The sequence below is a fragment of the Chlorocebus sabaeus genome, chromosome 11, assembly GCF_047675955.1.
Source record: "Chlorocebus sabaeus isolate Y175 chromosome 11, mChlSab1.0.hap1, whole genome shotgun sequence".
Taxonomy (NCBI): domain Eukaryota; kingdom Metazoa; phylum Chordata; class Mammalia; order Primates; family Cercopithecidae; genus Chlorocebus; species Chlorocebus sabaeus.
In genome coordinates, this window is record NC_132914.1 from 31,736,438 (window position 1) to 31,759,202 (window position 22,765).

Below are 22,765 nucleotides of genomic sequence, written 5' to 3' on the forward strand. Positions count from 1 at the left end.
CTCCCAGCACATCTGGCCAGCCAGCTGGGCCCTTTCTACATGTCCCTTGTCTTCTCTGTGCTTTGACCCTCATTCACTTAGGGAAGGGGGGATCCAGCCGGAGACACAATGATCCCCAAGTCTCACAGCCCATGACATTACACATCCGGCCCTGAAGAAAGTCGCCAAAATCCATCACCTCACCATCAAGGCATCTGCGGTTGCTTTTCTGAGATGTCCTATGGCCTGAGTCCTGCCTATGACAGTAACGGCCCCCAGGGCCTGCTGGCTCCCCCTGAATCCCAGCTTTGTTCTACAATCAGAACCTCAGCCTGGAAGAAGGCCCACTGAGGCCCGTTACCAGGACATCTGGGAAATCCTTGACATTTCAACAGGAACTGTGTCCTAAATGTGAGTTAGCATGAGAGAACACGGCCACCCTTGTGCTCCGCCCCACTCAGTTAGTTTCAGATGTGAAGGATACTTACACTGTGAGGTCGTGAACTTTCAGAACTGGAAAGGGCCTTGAAGAACATTGAATCAAAGTGTGGTCCCGAGACCAGCAGCATCTGGGAGCCGTGGCCAGCCATCCTGGTTTTCCGGTATTACCCAGGTTTAGCACTGAACAGCATTACCATATTCCAAGAAATCCCTCTGTCCTGGGCAAATGGGGATCATTAGTCACCCTTCTGAGAGCAAATTCTCCAGGGTCTCACCCTAAACCTAATGAATCAGAAACTTTGGGGGTGGACCCAGCAATTTGTGTTTTAACAAGCCCTCCAGATAGTTCTGAGACTTGCTCAGGAGAACCACTCTGCTGATAGCTGGGAAAACAAACACCCCGAGAAGACAGTAACATACCTCACGAAGCACAGGCAGCAAAGAAGGGCAGACCAGAGAAAGGGCCCTGACTGCACTGTGAGGTTCAGCTGCCCCAGCTCAAGCCAACAGGCTCAGAGGGTTACCCCACAAACTCCGTCAGCCTGCTAAGTAAATATGGTACTGAAAAGGACCCAAATCACTTGCTGTGGTCCACGGACACTGGGTGCCACTCTGGGGATCTGGGAAGGTGGGGACAGCCACCTTCAGAGAGGATGGGATCCCTCTGAGCCCTGAGCATTTGGACAGGCAGAGAGGAGCAGGTGTTTCTGATTCAGATCACAGCGTGAATGACCTGGAGCAGGGATGCAGCAGGGCCTTTCAGAGGCCAAAGAAAAGACCAGCTTCACAGAGGTGGGGGGTGTGGGGGTATGGTCCCTCTCCTTTGTCCTCCTGGGCCTGTCCGTGATTCTGTGTCCAGTGTTGATTACCACCCCTGGGTGGGAGTCTCTGCCTTGCCTGCCCCCCACTCTCTGGCTCTTGCCCCTTAGGGACACCTCCTCCCATTGGTTCAAGAAGCCCAATTCCTGTGAACAGAAATAACCCACTTAAGAAGGCCAGTCTGCTTCCCAGAAATCAGAAGACACTCCTCAAAGCTCAGCGAAAACAATTTCAGGGGATTATCCAAAGTCCAGGTCCTTCCGTTCACTGGTGGGGGCAGATGAACCCACCTCAAGTGGCATATGTTTGCTTCTCTCCAGGGGCTACTGCAGCCATTACCATGCCCACCTCGTGTATCACTCTCTAGGCAAAGAAAAATTGTGGGGTACAACAAGGTCCTAGACAGGGGAGTTCATTGGGCAGCCAGGAGGAGGGCTGGAAGTGGTTGCTAGCAATAGTAGCTCCTCCTCTCTCCCTCCTTCAGCCCTGTCCCCTTTCCCTAGAGGTAGCAGAGCTAAGTGGGCTTTCGAGCCTTTCCCAGTGCTCTAGGCATGCTCCAGCCTCCCTTCCTGACAACACAAAAGCGCTTCTGTATTAGTCCGTTTTCATACTGCTGATAAAGACTTACCTGAGACTGGGAAGAAAAAGAGATTTAATTGAACTTACAGTTCCACATGACTGGGGAGGCCTCAGAATCATGGCAGGAGGCAAAAGGCACTTCCTACATGGTGGTGGCAAGAGAAAATGAGAGAGAAGCAAAAGCGGAAATCCCTGATAAGCCCATCAGATCTCGTGAGACTTACTCACTATCACAAGAATGGTACACGAAAGGCTGGTTCCCATGATTCAGTTACCTCCCCCGGGGTCATTCCCACAACACATGGGAATTCTGGGAGATACCATTCAAGTTGAGATTTGGATAGGGACACAGCCAAACCTTATCATTCTGCCCCAGCCCCTCCAAATCTCATGTCCTCACATTTCAAAACCAATCATGCCATCCCAACAGTCCCTCAAAGTCTTATTTCAGCATTAACCCAAAGGTCCACAGTCCAAAGTCTCATCTGAGACAAGGCAAGTCCCTTTCACCTATGAGCCTATAAAATCAAAAGTGAGCTAGTTACTTCCTAGGTACAATGGTGGTACAGGTATTGCGTAAATACAGCCATTCCAAATGGGAGAAATTGGCCAAAACAAAGGGGTTACAGGGCCCATGCAAGTTCAAAATCCAGCAGGGCAGTCAAATTTTAAAGCTCCAAAATCATCCCCTTTGACTCCAGGTCTCACATCCAGGTCACAGTGATGTAAGAGGTGGTTCCCATGGTCTTGGGCAGCACTGGTCCTGTGGCTTTGCAGGGCACAGCTGCTTTCACAGTCTGGCATTGAGTGTCTGCAGCTTTTCCAGCCACATGGTCCAGGCACAAGCTGTCGGTGGATCTACCATTCTGGGGTCTGGAGGACAGTGGCCCTCTTGTTACAGCTCCACTAGGCAGCACTCCAGTAGGCACTCTATGTGGGGGCTCTAACCCCACATTTCCCTTCCACACTACCCTAGCAGAGGTTCTCCATGAGGGCCCTGCCCCTGCAGCAAACTTTTGCCTGGACATCCAGGTGTTTCCATATATCCTGTGAAATCTAGGCAGAGGTTCCCAAACCTCAATTCTTGACTTCTGTGCACCCACAGGCTCATCACCATGTGGAAGCTGCCAAGGCTTGGGGCTTCCACCCTCTGAAGCCACAGCCTGAGCTTTACGTTGGCCCCTTTCAGTTACAGCTGAAGCAGCTGGGACATAGGATACCAAGTCCCTAGGCTGCACATAGCAGAGGGACCCTGGACCCGTCCCACAAAACCACTGTTTTTGTTCTAGACTTCTGGGCCTGTGATGGGCGGGGCTGCCATGAAGACCTCTGACATGCCCTGGAGATATTTTCCCCATTGTCTTGGGGATTAACATTTGGCTCCTCATTACTTATGCAAATTTCTGCAGCTGGCTTGGATTTCTCCTCAGAAAATGAAATTTTCTACTGCATTGTCAGGCTACAAATTTTCCAAACTCTTATGCTCTTCTTCCCTTATAAAACTGAATGCCTTTAATAGCACCCAAGTCACCTCTTGAATGCTTTGCTGCTTAGAACTTTCTTCTGCCAGATACCCTCAAGTTCAAAGTTTCACAGATCTCTAGGGCAAGAACAAAATGCCGGCAGTCTCTTTGGTAAAACATAACGAGTCACCTTTGCTGCAGTTCCCAAAAAGTTCCTTATGTCCATCTGAGACCACCTCAGCCTGGACCTTATTGTTCATATCACCATCAGCATTTTTGTCAAAGCCATTCAACAAGTCTCTAGGAAGTTCCAGACTTTCTCACATTTTCCTGTCTTCTGAGCCTTTCAAAATATTCCAACCTCTGCCTGTTACCCAGTTCCAAAGTTGCTTTCACATTTCCTGGTATCTTTTCAGTAATACCCCGCTCACTGGTACCAATTTACTAATATTAGTCCATTTTCACACTGCTGATAAAGATGTATCCAAGACTGGGAGGAAAAAGAGATTCAATTGGACTTACAGATCCACATGACTGGGGAGGCCTCAGAATCATGGTGGGAGGCAAAAAGCACTTCTTACATGGTGGCGGCAAAAGAAAACGAGAAAGATGCAACAGTGGAAACTCCTGATAAACCCATCAGATCTTGTGAGACCGATTCACTATCGTGAGAATAGTACGTGAAAGACCGGCCTCCATGATTCAATTACCTCCCCCTGGGTCCCTCCCACAACACATGGGAATTCTAGGAGATACAGTGCAAGTTGAGATTTGGGTGGGGACATAGCCAAACCATATCAGCTTCCTTTCCCAGGCCACCTAGCTGCTTCCCTCCTGGCCTTGTCATTTGAAAATATCCACCTCCCGGTCTCATTTCCTCCCACCTCATGGTGCAGCCCTAACCCCCCACCTGTCCTCCATGGATGAAAGTGAGTCCTTGCTAGTCCTCATTTGACTGAGACCTCTTGGCAGCATGTGGCACTGTGGACCACCCTGTCTTCCCTGGCTTCCAGGACCCTGAACTCCCCTGGTTCTCCTTCTACCCTCTCCCTCGCATACCATTTTGCTGCCTGGTTTCTTCTTCCTCCGCTGGCTCTCTTTTTAGACAGCAGGGCTCCTCCTCAGAATCTTTCCTGCCCTGCCTCTTACACACACTGCCTGCCTGATGGAACCTCCTCTCTATGCTCTTGAGGAGTCTGTGCCCTGCTCTCCATCCGCCACCCCCTTCTCTTTCTTGGACTTAAGCACCACCATCCTGGGGTCAGCCTTATCTTCAGGATGCAAATCCAAGTCTCAGAGCTTGGCACGTAAGGTCACTCTTGACCCCCTATATATCCTTCAGCTCTCACTCCCTCCACTCATGCTCTGTACCAGTGGCCTCCAAAGTGGAGACAGACAGTACACTGGGGTGCAGGGAGGACTTACTGGAATCTGTATCCCTAATTATTTTTACCTTTAAACAGTGCAGAATTAAACTTTGAATATCTGCATATAGATTGATAATAGTACATGAATAATATTTATCAATAAATTAGTGGAGGCAGTTGTACAGTCAGAATTGCTTGGCAACCACTGCACGGCATTATCTCTGGTCTTGCTGTGTAAGACCTGCCATGCCCCAGCATGGGATGCTCCTACACACCTTAGTACCCACTGCTTCCTCTGCTGTGTCAGGGTGATATTAGCTGTGAGCAATAGCATATTCAAACATGTAGCCGAAAGAAGCTACAAGTTTGTCTTTCTCTCTTGTAAACTCAGTCTGGAGGTAAGCAGCTCAGGGATGGTATGGCAGCTCTAAACTCATCTGAGACCCAGACTCCTTGAACCCATGGTTTCCAGCTCATGGCCCAGGATGGCTGCTTGAGCTCCAGCCATAACATCAGCATTCCAACCAACAGAAAGAAAGGGTGAAGAGAGACATCCCACACACACACACACATTAAGGATACCTCGATTATTAGAGATAAAGAATGACATTTATTAATGATGAAGAGTTTGATCCACCAGAAGGATATCACAACTCCAAATTTCTTTGCACTCTATAAAATATCTACAAAATATATGAAGCAAAAATTAACAGTATTAAGCAAGGGATAGATAAATTCAAAATCATAGTGGGAGTCTGTAATATACCTTTTTCAATAGCCAATAGAACGTATCAGTAAGGATATAGAAGATGGGAAAAGTACAATTAACAAATTTGATCTAACTGACACATACAGAATTTGTACCCTATAATGACAGGATTCTCATGCTTTTTGAATGCCTGTGAAACATATATCAAAAAATGATCCTTGTAAGAAGTTGCCTATACCACTTCTTATATACCATTTACCGGCCAGCAGTGAATCCTCCTTCTAGCAGGACGGGAGTCTGGGAAATGTTTTCTGTTCCAGGTGACTAAGTATCTAACTAAAATTGAGAGGTTCTATTCTAACAAATACTAGGGGGACCAGCAGTCTCTGGTCCCTCCCCTTCCTCCTTTGCCCTGGTAGATCTCATCCTGTGAGTACTGCACAGTGGGTAAAAGCTTGAGCCCAGAAGCAGAGATTCTTTATTCAGCTCTGACTTTGTCATTTACTTGTTATGTGACTTTAGTTGAATTATTTAACCTGTCTAAACCTGATTATATTATGAAATGGGAATAACCCTATTTCGCAGGGGTATTGGGAAGATGGACTGAAATCATGAGCGTAAAGCACTTAGTTCTGTGCTTGGCACATAGTAAGTGTTCCATAAATATTAGCTACATAGAGAGGTTAAATAACTTGCCCAAGGTCACACAGCCAGTAAAATGACAAAGCTAGCTTTCAGATCCAGTCATCTGGCTACAGGCTGGTACTGACACTTCTTTGGGGCCTCTGTCACCCCCAGCACAGGGCCCCACACGTGGTGTTGGGGAAAGGAGCACTGAATGGTGGAGAATAGGAAACTCAACTACAGATTAGCCATGTGACCTTAGAAAAGTCATTTTTAAATACGCATCTTAAATATGTAAAATTCCTCATTCTTTCTGCAGAAGATTGAATTAAGTGAGCCCAAAGGTTTCCCCTGACCCTGACATTTTGTGGTTCTATCTTCCCTACCACTAATGACTGAAATTTTACCATTAGAATGGTTTCTTTTCCTTAAGCCTTGTCTTCTGCCTGAAGTTCTTTTTAAAAAATACAATTTTCCTTTAGAGGGCAGGGCCCTGACTCTGTGGTTTGAGTGAGTGAATCAGGCCCCTTTGCCACAAGTAGAGAGAAGGTTCTAGGGCAGAAGTCCAGTGGCCCTGCCTGGGAGGGGAGGGGTGTGCACAGGGAGAGAGACTGCAGACAGGAGTGGCCAGGCCCCACAAACTATGCCACTTGCTAAGGGCCTGCGGTGGCCCAGGAGATGCTGCACCTGCTGTCTTGTCAGGACTGACTGCATGACGGTGAAATTGCTCCCGTTAGATCCCCTGGCCGACACCATCCACGGCCATATCTTACAGACTTCCTTTTTTTCTCCTTCTGTATTTATTCTACCACCCTCCCTCGAAAACTAAATTGGAGAAAAATGAGTTTTGTCTTTTTTTAAGGAGAAGACTCGCAGTCTTAAATTACCTTCTTCAAAGTCTGCAAATAGAAATCACAAATAAGTCAGCCACATTGTCTTTTCTCTCTTCCTCTCTTCCTGTCTCAGTGAGCCCATGAGCTTGAAATAAGAGGCAGAACAGTAGCTCAGAGGAAATAACTGGGGCACGGCCAAGCACCAGCCCAGGGGGCAAGAACAGGATGAAAGGAGGGCCCAATTGGGGGTTGGAAATAATGGAGGAAGAGACAGGAATGCTGAATCCCCCTGGCCCAGCCCATGTGTCTTCTCTGGAGGTCCAGCAGCCATGGTCCATTATAAGACTGAACAGGATGACTGGCTGATCGTCTGCCTGAATAAGCATAAGCCGTGCCTCATTGCTTATGGTTCTGAAATAAAAGAGGTTCCCAAAATGGGAGTAATTTCTTAAAGACCAACTACTCTGTGAGTGTGGGTGTGCACGTTCCCAGGGGCAAATGTAGCTCAAGAAGGGGAAACTACAAAGGCTTCAGACTTTCTGAGGTTCAGACAGAGAAGCAAACAAGGCACAGTGGCCCTCTCTGCCTTTATCACCACTGTTGATGTCATACTTCCCAGAGAGTCCATCAGTGGGTGTCAGGACAAGAGATAGCATGGTGCTGGGGTAAAGACGGGAGTTTTAGGACTGGAGTCTTAGGCCGTCACCCCAGTTCTGTGACATGTAATAATAGCTAACATTGATTGAACACTTATATATGCCAAGGACTATGTTACACACTTCACATAGATTATTTCATTTAATCTTCAAAACAACCCTATGATATATGTGTCATTATCCCCACTTACAGATGAGAACGCTGAGGGATGGGAAGTCACATAACTTGCCCAAAGTATCACACATCTTTTTTTTTTTTTTTTTTTTTTGAGACGGAGTCTCGCTCTGTCGCCCAGGCTGGAATGCAGTGGCGCGATCTCGGCTCACTGCAAGCTCCGCCTCCCGGGTTTATGCCATTCTCCTGCCTCAGCCTCCCAAGAAGCTGGGACTACAGGCGCCCGCCACCACGCCCGGCTAATTTTTTGTATTTTTAGTAGAGACGGGGTTTCACCATGTTCACCAGGATGGTCTCGATCTTCTGACCTCGTGATCCGCCCGCCTCGGCCTCCCAAAGTGCTGGGATTACAAGCATGAGCCACCGTGCCCGGCGTATCACACATCTTGTGACAGATCAGGGTGTGAACCCAGGGAGTCAGACTCCAGGGGCTCTTGTACTTCTTCCTGCCAAACCACCAGGCCTGTCTGGGCCTGCTTCCTCATCTGGAAAGTCAAGCTGCAGCAGCCAGGTCGGGTGGACTGGGTGATCGCTGGGGCCCTTTCCAGCACAGGTGCTCTGCTCTGGGGTTCATGCCACACCTGTGGATTCAGAGTCCTGTTCAAATGATGCAGAGTGCAAGTTTCCTATGCAAAGTAGTGATGCTGAATGTGTGTGTGTGTGTGTAAGACAGGTAAACTTGTGTCCTGCAACCCTGATGAGACAGGAAAAGCGATTAAGAATACAGTAAGACCAACGCAAAGTCTGTGGCAGAATTGTAGGTTAGACCTTTGTCAAGAGGACAAAACTGACATCTAAAGTTCTGGAAGATTCTGCCCCACTTCACCTCTATTTGGTGTCCTTAGCAATTCCCAGATCTTTGCTCCATGCTACCCATGCATAGCCTCAAAGTCCCCCAGCAGATAGGTTAATGAGCCCTTTGAAGGGAACCTTGCCAAGATGCTCTGACTCTGGGAAAGACAAGGTGGTTCTTGGTGATTCCCTGGCCCAGCATATGTGTCTTCTCTGCAGGCCCAGCAGCCATGGCCCACTATAAGACTGAGCAGGACGACTGGCTGATCGTCTACTTGAAGTACTTACTCTTTGTCTTCAACTTCTTCTTCTGGGTGAGTGAATTTTGCACACACATCCTCTTCCTAAAACACTGAATGAGTCAAGCCACCTTTTTTCTGTGTCACCACTTTGAGGTTGATATCTTCCAAATCAAAGATCAACGATCAACCATGGATGAACTCTTCCCACTTTAAAGCAAATATGTACATTTGCTACTGAGAAGGAAGAGAAGAATTGGGTCTGCAGGTTGGCATGGAGATCGTACCACCTGGCATCTGAATAGAGGCACAAACATAACAATAAGCTTTGTGTTCCAGCCCTACTGTACGAAGGATCCAGTTCTTTCTTCCCCACTAACTTGTTGCACCAGTGCCTTTTGGAAAATGTGACTGCCTGAAATAATAACTTGTTTTCCACTGAAGTCCATTCGCCTTTCATGGTTAACATTCTCCAGGCCCAGGGCAGAGAAACAGAAGTCCTGGAGGCTCCGACTACTGCTGCCTGTGATGAAAATGATCTTTATGGCGACTCCCCTCAGGAGCCTGTCTGGGTGAGGTCTTCCAGAGGGGTGTAGTCTGTCCACTTGAAGCAATCATCTGGGTAATTGGGAGCAGAATACCATCAGTTCCCAAAAATAGACACTGGAATGTATATATTTGTTACGACAGTCTCACTAAATTTGAGAAGGTAGAAGGGCGACAAGAGTGTAGGCTTTGCAGGCAGCTGGACCCATGCTCTGCTGACTACTAATGGTGGAGCCTTGGGCAGGCTACTTAAATTCCAGGAATCTGTTTCCTCAGCTACAATTCAATGATAAATTCTAGCCTGTTGGGGTTGCCTTCAATAAACGCAGTATTTTGAATATATTAGATGTCAAATGCCTAAAAATACCAGCCAATCAACCCATGATAAGGCATAGCTGGGCTTCCTGCTACCATGGTAAGGGAGAAGACACTTGACAGAGTCTTAGAAGCACTCAGAAAGGCAAATGCAAAGGTGGGGGACATGTCTGAGTTTTCTGGGTCTTTCCTACAGGGGCTTGCTTATGATTGGAAAAGACCATGACGTGAGAGTTTAGGGTGGGTAGACATGGCAAGGCAAGAGTTCTGAAGAGTCTTGGAGAATAGACCAGTCATTAGATGCTATCTATTAAAAAGTTGTGCAATCTGCTATTTGTTTAAATGTTTGCAAAGTTCCTGAAAGGAATAATAAAATAATTTGTCACTTTTACCTTCCTGGGCGAGAGTTTCCTGCAATACTGAAGTCGTGACGATGAAGATGGTGCAATAATAAAGCTGTGTTGATATGGATAGGAAACTGCGTGGTAGAGATGGTTTCCATTCTGAGGGACAAATCCAATAGGGCGATAAGGATTCTTGCTAAGTAAGCATTTCTTTTTAAGAATAACTTGATTTCCTGATTATAAAAGTCTTATGTATCCACTACAGATAATCTCTAAAATATTAAAAAGTATCATAAAATGAAAATTGTTTTTATCTCACATGTTCATTTCAAAGTGCCATAAACTGGATGGCTTTAAACAACAAAAATTTATTCCCTCACAGTTCCAGAGGCTAAAAGTCAGAAATCAAGGTGTCACAGGGCCAAGCTCCCTATGAGACTTGGGTAGAATCTTTCCTTGCCTCGTCCCAGCTTCTGGTTGTGGCTGGCGATTCTTGGCACTCCTTGGCTTGTGGCTGCATCACTATAGTCTCCAAAGCCTCTGTCATCACACACTGTTGTCCCTGTTTGTCTCTGTCTTCACATGACATTTTCTTCTTACAAGGACACCAGTCATGTTGGATTAGGACCCACCCTAATGACCTCATCTTAACTTGATTACATCTGTGAATATCATATTTCCAAATAAGGCCACATTCTCAGGTACCAAGGGTAAGGATTTCAACATATCTTTTGGGGGACCCAGTCCAACCCAAACCACTGGCCACCCCAGGAACAGCCACTGTTGACATTCCCTCTAGACTTTGCTTTGATCAGGGCAGGAGATGGTGGTGACTTGCACTGTGGGAGTGTCAATGGGGATCTAAGTATTTGCAGAGAGTGAAGGGATTTAAAAGGTGAAATTGTCAAGATTGAGTCCTTAACCTAAAAAGGCATCTGGGACATGTGGATGGTGGATGGTAGAGCTCTTCATTGTAAACAAGAGACCAAGGTTCAACCTCAGTCTCCAATAGCTCTGGCTTTAAGACTTTTGGGATCATGTCCCATGTAAGATATACGTGGAAGCATAAGAAATAGTTATGTGGAACACTGTTCACCAAAGTAAGTTTACCCTTATGTTGCGTGATGCGCTCAGATTTTTTTTCTATTTTGATTATTTCCTTCTTTTTGTTTTTAGTGCAGCTTACAACCCACTAAACTTATATCACAACCCTAATGGGTCACATTCCAAAGTTTGAAAAATTCAGAGTCGTCTTCACCTCCACTTGAACGAGGTCAGACTTCAGGTGGCAATCCTTCCCCACCACCCTGTCCCTCACTCCCGCCTCCCCCCTGGCCTCCACCACCTAGAATTTCAGTTAAGCTGGTGTTGATTGGATGATCCTACAGAGCGGGGAAGGAACCAAAAATGCTGACACTTTCTTGCCTCCTTTACAACCGTAAAAGAAAATGTGGTCCAGGGTTTCCTCTGTGGCCACCCAGGAGATGTGTTTCTTTCCCCTCCCTTTTCTTCCATGGCTCCCTATGGCTCCCATCGCCCCTGCAATGGTGTTCTCTAACTTATTATTTTATTCAACTGCTTGGCTGTGTTAATAATCAAAACTTTTCTAGCCTCTCAGGCGCTCCGCCAGGCTATGGGGAGCACTGAGGAAGCAGCTGCTCCCTTGCCTGGAGAGGCTGCCTCTGCTCCAGAAGCTGTGTCCCACCCTTGAGCATTAGCTGAGGCCTTGGTATTTCCTCAGGGACCAGGGATACATGGGGCTAAGACGGGTAGCAGAGAAGACAGAGGACTCGAGCCCCAGCAGGGGAGTGACATGACTTGAGAGCATCACTTCGGGAGTCAGGGAGGCCGTGGGAGGGAAGCACCTTCTGCCGAGGCTCAAACCCTTCTCTTGATACATCGACATCCCACCGAATGTGGCCACTGCCCACTTTCCAGGCTTGCCATCTAAGAAAGAACAGGTGATGGCTTTTCTGCTACACCCCTTCCTGAGATACTGAATGGCCTGGGACCACCGCCCCCCCACCATGGTCTTCTGCCCCTCTGTGCTGTCAGGATCTGCTGGGAGACAGAGTCACAGTTGAGGGGGATGTGCACTTGGTCTGCACAGTGCCATGGCAGATGAGACAAGTCAGGACGAAGCCTAGGGTAACGCCTTCTAGCTGCTCTGCTGTAGCTCTTGGCTTCCCAGGCCAAGCAGCTTCGTTGTGGGTCAGCAGCCCAGTTGGTTAAATGGGCACTAAACTGAGCATTAGGATTCTTTTTTTCTTTTTTTTTTTTTTTTTTTTTGAGACGGAGTCTCGCTCTGTCGCCCAGGCTGGAGTGCAGTGGCCAGATCTCAGCTCACTACAAGCTCCGCCTCCCGGGTTTACGCCATTCTCCCGCCTCAGCCTCCCGAGTAGCTGGGACTACAGGCGCCCGCCACCTCGCCCGGCTAGTTTTTTGTATTTTTTTAGTAGAGACGGGGTTTCATCATGTTAGCCAGGATGGTCTCGATCTCCTGACCTCGTGATCCGCCCGTCTCGGCCTCCCAAAGTGCTGGGATTACAGGCTTGAGCCACCGCGCCCGGCCCAGCATTAGGATTCTTAATTTCTGCTCTCCACACTTCCTTTGGCCTTCTTGTGTGACTGTGGAAAAGTCACTTCTCTCCAGGCCTTGGTTTCTCCATCCAGAATATAAAAGGAGTTGAAATCAATCAGTCCCTTCCTCCCTCCCTCCCTTCCTCCCCTGCTTCCTTCTGTCCTCCTGTCCTCCCTTCCTCCCTTCCTCCCTCCCTCCCTCCCTTCCTCCCTCCCTTCTTTCCTTCCTTCCTTCCATCCATGTGTAGCCCTCTGCTAGGGATATTAAGATGAATGAGATTTAATCAAGAGGCTAAAAGAGGAGACACACAAGGTATCCAATAAAATAAATAGACTATGAGTGTAATTATAGAAACATGTGCAAGACAAGGAGTTGGTACAGAGGACAGAATGATTTGCTGGGAGATGGGGCAGGGACAGCTCCAAGGAAGATTTCCTCTGGGCTCTGAGCTGGGTTTGGAAGATGAACAGATGATCACATGTTCCCTCCCAGCTCCACCCTTCAGTAAGACTCATGAGATTTTGCTCTTATTATAGGGGTAGATGGGAGTGGGGAAGACAGCAGAGGAGGTAGTGTTCTGAGGTTAAAGGCAGAGAGCCAAAAACAAGGATGCCTCAAAGTGGAAAATAGCCCTTAGCATGACAAGCCTATCCTTGAAGATTCCATAAACCGAGGCAGCAGGAGCATGGGCAGAGCCAGAGAGAAATGCATGCCTGGCGCTCAGAGAAGGTCGTTCATGAGGAGGGTGAGCAGCAGCACCTGATGCATGCTTTTGTGTGCCCTCCTGGAGAGCTTGGCAGCTCGGGCGTGGGACTGGGGTGCCTGCCTGCGTGTGGGCATAGGGCTCAGCCGTGCTGTATCAGGACTGCAGCCCAGGGTTCAGCTGACTCTTCTGATGTGGGAATGGGAAACCATTCTTTAAAAGAAGTTGAGTCTTGTTCAGACCTGGTCTCCCAGTCTTCTCCCTGAGCCCCCACGCTGTGTTTGCTCCCCAAATTAGACCCATTCACTTCTCCTTCATAGTAGAAGTCACCCTGGTGATTACTAAGTCAGGTCTTTCAACCCAGTGTCCTACAAGTGATCCTGGGGCAGGGGCAGTGGCAGTGTCAGGCATGGGCCCCATGATGGCCCAAGAGCCTGGCATCATCATAGCAGGTACACAGTGGGTATTGGTTGAAAGAAGGAATGAGAGTAACCAAGCATCAGTCTGACCTTAAGATACCTAGGGCGCAACCCCAGCCTTTCCAGGAGCCTCTTCTTAATGTCCCAGAGAAAAAGCCCATTCCTCACTGGGACTGCTGGGACTTTGTAGACTGCCCCTTTAAAAATCAAAACAGCCATAAAGCAGGAAAGAGAAACACTAGCTGTTGCCCTAGGAGCTCAGCAGACAGAGGCAGGTAGGGGAGCAGGTGCCATTTCCACAGCCCTCTGCAGAGCCCCATCCACTGAGTCCCACACTCACTGGGGCGGCTCCCGGGTGCCAGGCCATGTGCTGGGCTGTGTTCTGAGGGGAGTGAGGGGCCCCCTGCCCCAAGTGCCGAGGGCTGCTGTGAAGTGAGCAGCACCGCAGGCTTGCAGGAGAGGGATGAACTCACCTGCCCAGGACAGTCAGAGCAGGTGCCACACTCAAAATCTCAAAATGGGCCTTAGAGGGTGTGTAGGAGTTCAATGGAAGAGGAAGGGCAGAGAGAACAATGTGTGAAAGGTGGGCAGGAATAAGAGCCTCCCTGAGGCCCACAGAGGCTGCCTTGCTTATCCAAATCCACACAGCCAGTAAACAGAGGGGCTTGGACTCAGACACCGCGCCACGTCCCAGAGTTCACCCTGTTTACCACTCTGCTAATAGTGCCTGAATTATTAGGTAACCACACTGTTTTCAGGAAAAAGCAACTACTTAGTTCAAAGTGATTAAAACCCAGGAAAAAAAAAAATACAAAAATTAGCCAGGCGTGGTGGCACGTCCCTGTAATCCTAGCTACTCAGGAGGCTGAGGCAGGAGAATCGCTTGAACCTGGGAGGCAGAAGTGGCAGTGAGCCGAGATCGCGCCATTGCACTCCAGCCTGGGTGACCGAGGAAGATTTCGCCTCAAAAAAAAAAAAAAAAAAAACCCAGGTGTGGGGGAAAGAAAATACCAGAAGATGATGCCAAAAAGTCAGGTTAAGGCCAGACAGTAAGAGCCCCGAGGCCATGTGAAAGAGTTTTTGGGCTTGGTGCCCTGGGCGTGGGAGCTGGTGGGGACTTCTCAGCCGGGGGTGCCTTGGGGGATCAGCCTGTTGGTGGAGCAGGAGTCAGGAGCCAGCAGCCGACTGTGGTGGGGAACTAAGTTGGGCAGTGTGGCAGGGAGATGGAGACAGGTTTGAGGGGAGAGGGGAATTGGCACATGGTTGTCATGGAGAGGAGGAGGAGCCTATAGTGACCCTGCGGTGTCTGAGATTGGTTGGGTGATGGCACCACGGATGAGACTGAGCAGGGAGGAGGAGCACAGACGATGAGTGTGGTTCCCATGGGTGAGCTCCTGTCCAACCCCGAAGGCTTTTCAGTCCAGTGTGGGGCTTGGCATGTAGCAGGTGGCCAGTAAACACAAAGTCTGCTATCACCCTGTGCACTTCCCGTCACCCTGTGCGTTTCCCGTCACCCTGTGCGTTTCCCGTCACCCTGTGCGTTTCCGTCACCCTGTGCATTTCCCGCGTCCTGAGCCATGGGCTCCTCCTCACTGAGGGTGGAGAACTCCCCTCCCCAGAGGATCCTTCCGTATTGGGATTCAAGTGGTCCTGGCTCCTGCCCCATCCCTTTCCTTCCCTCATTGTGGAAGCCCTGTGGTAGCAAGACACAAAGAAAAACGCCTACAATTACTTTTATACCCTCTGCCTGCTTTCCTCCAGGTCTGCTGCCTAATTTCTCTCAGCCCTGAGGCATGTGCAGCCACTCAGGTTAATGCTTCACCCCATCATGTTTCTTTCCTATGAATGGAAAGTTCCTAAAATTACACAGCAGGGGTGGCCTGCTCCGCCCCTCCTGGCGGGCTTGCATCCTCATTGCCTGGCTTCACCCTCTGCAGGGCTTGCCAGCTAGTCAGCCACAGGCTGTGGCTTTGAAAAATGTAGTTATTACCTAGGCCTGGTGACTCACGCCTATAATCCCAACACTTTGGGGGGCCGAGGCGGCTGGATCACCTGAGGCCAGGAGTTCGAGACCAGCATGACTGACTTGGTGAAACCCTGTTTCTACTAAAAATACAAAAATTAGCCAGGTGTGGTGGTGCATGCCTGTAATCCCAGCTACTCAGAAGGCTGAGGTGGGAGAATTGCTTGAAAACCTGGGAAGTGGAGGTTGCAGGGAGCCGAGATCGCACCACTGCACTCCAGGCTGGGCGACAGAGCAATAAAAAAAAAAAAGAAAAAAAAGAAAAGGAAAATGTAGTTATTACCCTCACGGAATACCATACCAGTTTCTGTAAAGAGCCAAATACTGTTGAATCAACTGTACGCCAATGGTTGTTGAATAGCTCAGTGGTGTCAGATCTTTCCCCACCCCATCAGTCCCTCTTCCTGCCTCTTCTGCTGCTCTCTACTGGCTTAGGCAGTTTCCAGGTGGCTTGAGTGACAGCCATGAGCCACTGGTTCAGAACCATCTTGCCGGAGGTTCTTTGGCAGAAGCTTGACCTCCGGTACTAAGAGGGACAGTTTAACCATGTGGAAGGGACCTCAGAGATGTTCCCATCCAGTGCCCCCAGTTTACAGATGAAGAAACTGAGGCTTAGAGGGGCTGCGTGTGGTTAGTCAGGCGCACAGTCAGAACTAGAACCTAGGCTGCTGACTTCTGTCCTCCCGTGACCCCTCTGGTGACCCATCCAACAGTGAGCAGTGTTCATTTTCCTGCCCAGAGAAAAGCTTGTTTTCTAAAGAGATGACCATGTCCCAAGCAGGTCTTCCAAAGGAATGAAACCTTCTCATTCCTTACAGCTAAGCCTAAGGACTGGGAGGGGGTGGAGGCCCTCAAAACATTAGATCCTGGGGAAAGCAATCAAAGGGCTTCCCAGTAGTTATAGGCTGGGGACCACCTAGATAAGCCTGGGAGAGGGGTGGAGGCCCTCAAAACATTGGATCCATGGGGAAAAGTAATCAAAGGGGTTCTTAGTAGTTATAGGTTGGGAACCACTGGTCTAATAGACCATCTAATAGATGGTCTAATACATCCCTTATTTAGGAGATGAAGAAGCTGAGGTCCAGAGAGGTTAAGGGACTATGTTGAGGTCACACCGCTAGTTATGCAAAGTTGGGACCCTCACCCAAGCCTTCCAGGCATGCTGAAGGGGGCAAAAAGAATTCCATGCAGGATATTTGGCTGCAAACCCTCACTTTACACAATTCTGTTGACCCAAATTCAGGAAATCCCTCACTGGTCATGGAGGTTGTGTGAGCCACAGATAACCTATACCCACAGAGAATTTTAAAACCTATTCTAGGATTTCACTGAAGGTAAGATATCATCAGTAGTAAGATACACTATTGTTTTTTGTACCACTAAGAAAAACTGCCAAGTATAATTATAAAATACCATCAGTCAGAAGATACATCCCAATTTTAGAGATGTTAACATGTGAGAGAAAAATGTGTGCATCATGGAATTGAAGAAATCTGCGTGATAGGCACTCCCATTCTGTTTGCTGTAGCCCAGATGGTGTCCTTCCGCCTGGCTCTTCCACCTGGTGGAGGTGCCAGTGGAGATAAAATGGCACTTTGAAGAAATAGTATCTGTTACAAACGGAGAAGTAGAGGAGCAGGCCCAGCCCAGTCTGTGGGATCTGGGTAGAGTCGTGGATTTGCTCTCTCAGGAGACGTGGGTTTGAATCTCAGTTCTGAAACTCTAATGGTGTCGTCTTGGGCACATTCTTATTCTCTTCAAGCCTCAATTTCCTCATCTGCACAATGCAGAATATGTGCCCTGCCACCCTGCCGCATGCTCACAGAACTGTTGCAAAGCTCAGAAGAGAAAATGGTAAATATGTGTGTGTTAGATCCACAAATGTCTGTGAATGCCCAGAAGGAGAACTGGGAAATGACAGGGTAGGTTGTGTGGAGTCTTCCTGGGGCAAATGGGGAGCTCCTCTCAGCAACAAGGCTCAGGGGGCATGGACAGGGCCCAGGGCACTTCTCTAGCTTTGACCACACCCAGGACCCCTTGAGGAAGCATTCCTCACCCATTAAAGGAAAGAGACCCATCCTTAAATGGGGGCAGGGAGACTAGCCGGCAGAAGTCCACCTTCCCAGGAGCAGATGGCAGAGACAGTCAGAGGTCCCAGGGGTTCTGTCCCCAAATCCTGGGCAAACACCCTCGTACTCCCCACCTGGCACGCTGAAGATGCTGTGCATGTGTGCATACACACACATTATGCCCTGCTGGGTCCAACAGTCACAGAAAGCGTAACTTGGCTTCATTGCAAATAGAATCAGCCAAGCCGAGCCATCCCTGCCCTATTTCCCAACTCCAGTTTCTAAGGAGGCGTCCCCCGATCTGCAAGTCAGGAGGGTCCTATCCCTCCCTTCTTCTCGGGACCAAAGGAGAATCAGACAGCAAAAAAGTTTCTCCTCCTGCAGTCCCAGGCGGCTCCAGCCTGTCAAGCACCCTGACTCTTCAATCATGGAGGCAGCGTGACTGAGTGGGCAGGGCCTGGGCTCTGAGTTCTCGTCCTGCCTCTGCCCCTACCCCTGCCCCCAACTAGAGGCAGGACCTCGGGCAATTTACCTTTCCTCCATGGGTCCCAGTTTCTTCCCATGTATAGTAGGGATAAAAAGCCCAGCTGTGCTTCCCAAATGGGCAAACATAAGGATTAAACAAGGGGCGGTGCTGGAACAAGCCCCACCAGGGAAGAGTGGACAGAGGGAAGGAGTGCTTTGAGGGGAGAGGAACCAAGGGTGGCAGGAGTTGGGGAGGTGAAAAGTTGGGGAGGCAGAGGGACTCAGATACGTTGGTCATCCCTGAAACTGCAGTCCCCTCCCCCGGCCTCATATGCAATAGGCCACCACGGTAAAAAGCACCGAATTCACAGTCGGACCTGGATTCCAAACCTGGCTCTGCAGGTTGCTCACCTTGGACAAGTCTCCTGACCTCTCTCAGCCTTGATTTCCTCATCTATAAAATTGGGTAACCATACCATTCTCGCCTCCTTTGGAGGAATGAATGAGCCAGTGCAAAAGAAGTGCCTGGCGCCCTGTGGGCATTGAATAAATGGCAGCTGCTGAGGCCCCCACCACCCCCTGCTCTAACCCAGTGGTCTCCCGCAGGTCGGGGGAGCAGCCGTCCTGGCTGTGGGCATCTGGACCCTGGTGGAGAAGAGTGGCTACCTCAGCGTCCTGGCCTCCAGCACCTTTGCCGCCTCCGCCTACATCCTCATCTTTGCGGGCGCACTTGTCATGGTGACCGGCTTCCTGGGCTTCGGTGCCATCCTCCGGGAGCAGAAGGGCTGCCTCTCCACGGTCAGTGCCCACCCCGTGCTTGGCAGGGAGGGGGAGCCCTGCACCACCCAGTCAGGTTTCCAGCAAGCGAGAGGGGCCCCAGCCCTGGAGTGGGAGGGGCTGAGGCTGTGGGAGAGCCAGAGAGGGGGTGGCTGCTCCTGGGTCTGGTGTTTGCCACGGTCTCCGGGTTCTTAGGACCCAAGCAAGCAGGGCCGTCTCAGTAGCTGCAGTGGCAGCTCCTTCTCCACATCTCCATCTGTCTCCTTCTCCCACTCCCCTTCTGCCTCCTCCTCCATTTCTTCTTCTCCTCTTCTTCCTGCTCCTCTCCTTCTTCCCCTACTCTCTACCCTTCCCCTCATCCTTATCCCTTTTCCTTCTCATTCTCTTTCTCCTCCTACTTCCCCTTCTCCCCTTCCTCTCCCTCCTTCCTCCTCTTCTTCCTCCTCTCCCCCTTCCTCCTTCTAGGTTTTATTACGGCAGTTTTCAAAGATATACAGAAATAAAGAGTGTTTTTCATGAAGCTCTGTCTTCCCTTCACCCAAAGTTCAACAGTTACCATCTCATAGCCGATCTTGGTTCCATCCACTCTCTCACCTGCATCCTGCCCACTTCTTAACCCCAGGGTGGTTCTGAAACAGTCCCAGACAGCATGTCATCTGTTAGTGTTTCAGTGTGTACCTCTAAAACTTAAGACCCTCTTCTAGAAAACGTGATAACATTACCATTATCACACTTTAAAACAATTAACAGTCATTCCTTAATATCATGAAATACCCAGGCAGCTTCACATCTTCCCAATTGAACCATAAGCTGTTGTTGTGTTTACATTTGAGTTAGAATCTAAATTAGGCTCATGTGTTAAAACTGGTTGCTTATCTCCTAAGTCTCCTAAAGTGAAGGCCCCCAGAGTTTGGGGTTTGAGCTATTTTCCAGCAGGTAGGACATGTGTGCTGAGAGCCAGCCACGCCATCACCCACCCCCACATGGGGCCTACCATGAGGATTTCCAGCAGGGCAATGCAGGTCGGTCAGCTGAGGTCCTTGAGAGCCACGTAGCCCATCCCAGATCTGACCAACGTAGCTGGATGAAGGCAAGTGACATGACTGACTAAAACCAGGCATGTAGGGTGTCTAGGGATATTCCCTGTGGGTGGCACTGACTAGCCATGAGGTTTACGGGGATCAGTGCAGTTGGGCCCAGAGAGAGAACCCCTCTCCTCTGCAGTGTCAGCAAGCCTGTTTGTATCCTGTCTGGCTCTGCACCCCTTAGCAAGCAGGGCCTTCAGCCTGGCCTCAGGCTTCAGGCTGGGCCTCTGGACCTCAGGCCTGGAGGTCTGCCCATGAGCAGGCTGCTAAGCCGCGTGCCCTCACCTGCCTCCTTCCTTCCGTTAGGTCATCTAGTTTAGAGAGGACAGGACTCACCTCTGGACAGCTCAAGAAGGAATGCAGAAGCCCCCACCGAGCACCTTCCTTCTGACCCAGAGCCATCTGTCCTGGTTCTATAGAGCCACTAAAGGCCAGTGCTCCTCTGCAGCACTGGGAAACAGGCCCTCATTCCTCCCTGAGCCCAATTAGAACACAAATGGCCACTATTTACTAGAGCCGCCTCCCTGTATCCTCACTACAGCAACCTGCAAAGTCCCGGTAATCTGAACTCTGTGCCAAGCAAGTGCTGTGCTCAACACTCATGCGCATCAGCTCACTCAGTCCTCGCCCTGCCCCGAAGAGCAGCAACTCTTACTCTGTGTATGGACGGGGAAGAAACAGCAGAGGCAGGTGAAGCAGTTTACCAGAGTCACCTGGTAGTTGTGTTCTTTTAGGTGATGGTCAGTCAGGTGTGGCCACAAGAGGGGGCACAGGAGAGGCACAGGACAACAGTTTACCAGATTCATAGGTCCTAGACCGAGCCTGTCCAACCCGTAGCCCACGGGCCGCCTGCAGCCCAGGACAGCTTTGAATGCGGCCCAATACAAATCCGTAAACTTTCTCAAAACATGAGACTTTTTTGTGATTTTATTTTTCTTAGCTCATCAGCTATCATTAGTGTGTTTTATGTGTGGACCAGGGAAGCCAAAAGATCAGACACCCTGTCCTAGACAGATTCACTGCACACTCCACCAGGAGTGGGGTGGGGGTCACACGGGTGGAGAACTAGGGCTCCCCGAGCAGGCAGGGAACAGACAGTGAGTGAGACCCTTTCACTGGGGGTCAGGATGGCACCATCAGAAAAGGCAGGAGGGGATTCCATTGGTGCATTTGAATATCACTAGATCACAGTCAGGGGAGGGTAGCAGGGGAACGTGTAGCAGGGCCCGCCCTATCACACTGGTGTATCTGCTCACCCCAGCAGGTGCGCACAGCCCGCATGTAGGGATATGGAGGCAGAAGAAATGCCAAGTTTTAAAATGCATGATACACACTGCTGGTGAGCGGCATGTGGTCTGCCTCCAAGCCCACGCTGTCACCCACCTCACTCTTCTGCATCCAAAGAGGTCATATTCACTCCCATCTTCCAGATGACGAAACTGGGCTGAGATGTGGAGCAAGTAATGCCTGGAGCTGGACTGTGCATTACAATCTGTTGGAATCACCTCTAAGAGTCTGCTTCCCTGGGGAGGACAAGCCTGATGGGAGGCAGAGGGACCAGAGGCCAAGGGGGAGGATGTGTGCAGGGCACACCCTGCCCTCCATCTCTGGAGAGGTCTTCATGGAACAGTGGCTTTCAGAGATCTGGTTGGTAACAAGGGAGGGCTCCTTGCAGCACCTAGCCCAGAACCCTAGGGCAAGATATGGGGGTATGGTGGGGGGACCCCAGAAGCCTCAGGTATCTCAGTGCCTCCTTGCTCCCATTATAGTAAGGAAAGAACAGCACACCTGGGTCAGAGCATATTCAGTTTAGAAGGGACCCTGAGGGTCACAGAGTCCAGTGCTCCATCCAAAGGTTACAGGCTGAACGACAGTGGCTGGGTGAGTGTGTGGGTCACCCAGGCATTAGTGGGAGACACTCAGAATTATTGGAGTTTTTGGAGAATAGTGTAATCATAGGAGCTCTTCTCCTTGGCCATCTCAAAGGCCAGAAGGGAAGCCTAAGCTTTAGCACCTGACCACGCTGTGCTCTCCAAGCCACTGATCACAGCCTCCCATTCCACACTTCCTCTCACACCATCCATTCATGAGATCTGTCCAGTCATCCAGGCTGATCCATGAAGAATGAATGTCTTCAGCCTCTGCATCTCAACCTAGCTGTAACTTAATCTAGACGGCCTGCCCAGAGGGAACCAAGCCCTGTGCCTGGGCCATGCAGGAGAGATGTGGAGAGTCAGTAAAGGTCAGGGCCTTGTGTTTGCCTAAAGACTCGCTGGGCACCTCTTGCCCTACCCTTCTGCACTTCAGGGAGTCAACAAAGTGAGCCTTATCCCTCTGGGGCTTGAGACAGGGAGGGGCACAGCAGCCGTTGGACAGGCTGGTGCAAGATTCCCTGCTTCTTCTCAGCTCCACTTTACCCTCTTCTGTAGAGACTTGTCTGCATTCACTCCCATCCCACACAGTACTGACGATCTCTCTGGTCCAAGTCACTAAACAGACACATCAGGGAGGCAAAAGCTTGAAACTGAGGTCAGAAAAAAGTGTGCATGCACACACACACATGCATATGCATGCACACATGCACTCAGCCACCAATGCAGGACTGTGGAGACAGGCATCTCTGCCAGGGCAATAGCAAACAGCAAACTCCATGGCCTAGAAAGCTTTCTTTGCTTTGTCTACTCCTCTGAAAGAACCAGTGACAGAACTGGCCCAAGGACAGAGCAAGAGGTAAAGCTGGGGATCCTGAGTAATTCACATCC

The 22,765-nt window shown here is 49.7% G+C and overlaps 1 protein-coding gene across 3 annotated transcripts in view; it reads left to right on the forward strand.

Moving 5' to 3' along the window:
- The window catches only part of TSPAN11 (tetraspanin 11), a 67,123-nt gene that overhangs the window by 19,557 nt on the left and 24,801 nt on the right, over positions 1-22,765 (forward strand). For all 3 annotated transcript variants that reach the window (XM_007968095.3, XM_007968090.3, XM_007968092.3), the window contains exons 2-3: positions 8,657-8,751; positions 18,748-18,939. In XM_007968095.3, the coding sequence (XP_007966286.3) occupies positions 8,668-8,751; positions 18,748-18,939 (276 nt within the window). In that variant the 5' untranslated portion in view covers positions 8,657-8,667. The remainder of the gene's footprint in view (positions 1-8,656; positions 8,752-18,747; positions 18,940-22,765) is intronic.